At 37.9% G+C, this 2,060-nt stretch overlaps 1 protein-coding gene across 1 annotated transcript; it reads right to left on the reverse strand.

The window, feature by feature from the left end:
- Window positions 1-583: 583 nt before the first annotated feature.
- LOC144293398 (olfactory receptor 5B3-like) lies at window positions 584-1,522 on the reverse strand. Its single transcript, XM_077864487.1, has one exon. The coding sequence runs from the start codon at window positions 1,520-1,522 to the stop codon at window positions 584-586; it is 939 nt and encodes a 312-aa protein (XP_077720613.1).
- Window positions 1,523-2,060: the final 538 nt, after the last annotated feature.

Below are 2,060 nucleotides of genomic sequence, written 5' to 3' on the forward strand. Positions count from 1 at the left end.
ATATGTAATGACTCAATTAAGACAGAAATATTAATTCACTTAAGATACTATATGTATGTATCTCCCAATAAAATGAGCCCCCCAAATTAGTTCCTTTTATTTGATAGTATATTACTTTCACTCTGAAGTCAGGACTCTTAGAGTAGATCAACTAAAGAGGTGAAAATATGGGACATAAATTTCTATTCTAATACATAAATTAAATATTTAAATTATGATTATTAAAAACTGGCAACATTCCATTTAATTTTGGGAATTTGCCTACTCCAGTGTGTATGTATCCTCATGGGCACATGCATACACTCTGTTCACGGTCTCATTTGTGCCCCTATTTTAAGTGTTTCTGCATTGATGTGGTAGAAAAAAAATGCACACAAAATAAGTGAATAAATGCATATACTGAGTAAAATTGTTGACAATTAAGCCCAAGACTTCTTAGCCATTCTTTTTCAGGTTTATATTTCTGCACATAATCTTTGCTTTTTTTTCAGTATGAGAGATATTTGAATAAGTTAGAATATCACTTCAGGAACTTAATTTCACTCTGGCTTTCATGTAAGTAGATTAGTGGATATTGCTAAAATCACAATCCTAAAGACAATTTTGACTCTAAAACAATCTTCTTGAAAGCATTCTTGACCTCCTTGTTCCTCATGCTGTAGACCATAGGGTTCAGCATGGGGATAACCATAGTGTAGAACACGGATGCCATTTTGTCTGTGTCCATGGAATGGCTGGAGCTGGGCTGTGTATACATGAAGATGACTGTCCCATAGAAGATGGACACTGCAGTGAGGTGGGAAGCACAGGTGGCAATAGCCTTCTGATATCCACCAGATGAGTGCATATTCAGGATGGTGATAAATATGAATATGTAGGAAATTAAGACAACCAGGAGAGCAAAAAAGATGTTGAAGCTCACTACATAAATAAGAATCAGCTCATTGACATATCTATCAGAGCAAGAAAGAACCATGACTGCTGGGATATCACAGAAAAAGTGATGGACTTCATTGTTCATACAGAAAGAGAGACTAAATGTGTCTCCAATGTAAATAGAAGCATTCAGGAAACCAAAGATATAGCAGCCTATGGCCAGACGAGCACACACACCTGTCGTCATGGTGGTGGTGTAATGGAGGGGTTTGCACACTGCTGCGTAGCGGTCATAGGCCATTGAGGCCAAGAGATAATTTTCCACAGTGGCAAAGACAGCAAAAATGAACATCTGAGCAGCACATGCACTGTAGGAGATGACCTGGTCTCCTAGAAGTAACCCAGCCATGACTGTGGGTGTGACAGCTGTAGAGTAACCAAAGTCTGCCAGAGACAGGTTACTGAGGAAAAAGTACATGGGAGTGTGGAGACGGGAGTCCAAGAGAATCAGCACGGTAATCCCCAAATTCCCAACCAGAGTGATGAGGTAGATGAAGGTGAACATTATGAAGAGAGGAACCTGCAGTTCTGGGTCATTGGTTAGTCCCAGCAGGATGAACTGTGTCACTTCTGTCCTGTTACCCATCAATGTTGAGGACCACAGATGCTCTGTGGCTAATGAGAAGAAAGAAATGAGTGATAAAGAAACTTACATTGAAAAGTGTATATACAGTATGTGTTATTTATCAGAGCAATAGCTTGTATTTCAAGATTCTCCAGATAAAATGTTAGCTTGACCACAAAAGTTAGTGCAAAAATTACATATAGGTTTATAAACTGTGGACTCTGAAGTATGGAGCATCTTCTCATTTCTAAAATGTTATAAATTTGTAAAATGAGATAGAAAAAATTAAATAAGTTGATTAAGATAGCTTGTCCAGAATGAATACAGCTGATGATTCACTTTTCCCAGTCCTAGTAAAAGCAGATACTTGCATGTTGCTCACTTGCCAGGAAATACTGTAAACACTGTAGATGTACAGACAGTCCCCAACTTAATGATGATTTGACTTAATGACTTTTCAACTCTATCATAGTGTAAAAGTGATACACATGCAGTAGAACTCATGCTTCAAATTTTGATGTGGATCTTTTTCTGGGCTAGTGATAGCTGGTTCAGTCGT

The sequence above is a fragment of the Canis aureus genome, chromosome 21 (genome assembly GCF_053574225.1).
Source record: "Canis aureus isolate CA01 chromosome 21, VMU_Caureus_v.1.0, whole genome shotgun sequence".
Classification (NCBI taxonomy): Eukaryota; Metazoa; Chordata; class Mammalia; order Carnivora; family Canidae; genus Canis; species Canis aureus.

Excerpts from the sequence above, each read along its gene's own strand:
- LOC144293398 (XM_077864487.1), bottom strand. The coding sequence starts at position 1,522 with ATGGGTAACAGGACAGAAGTGACACAGTTCATCCTGCTGGGACTAACC.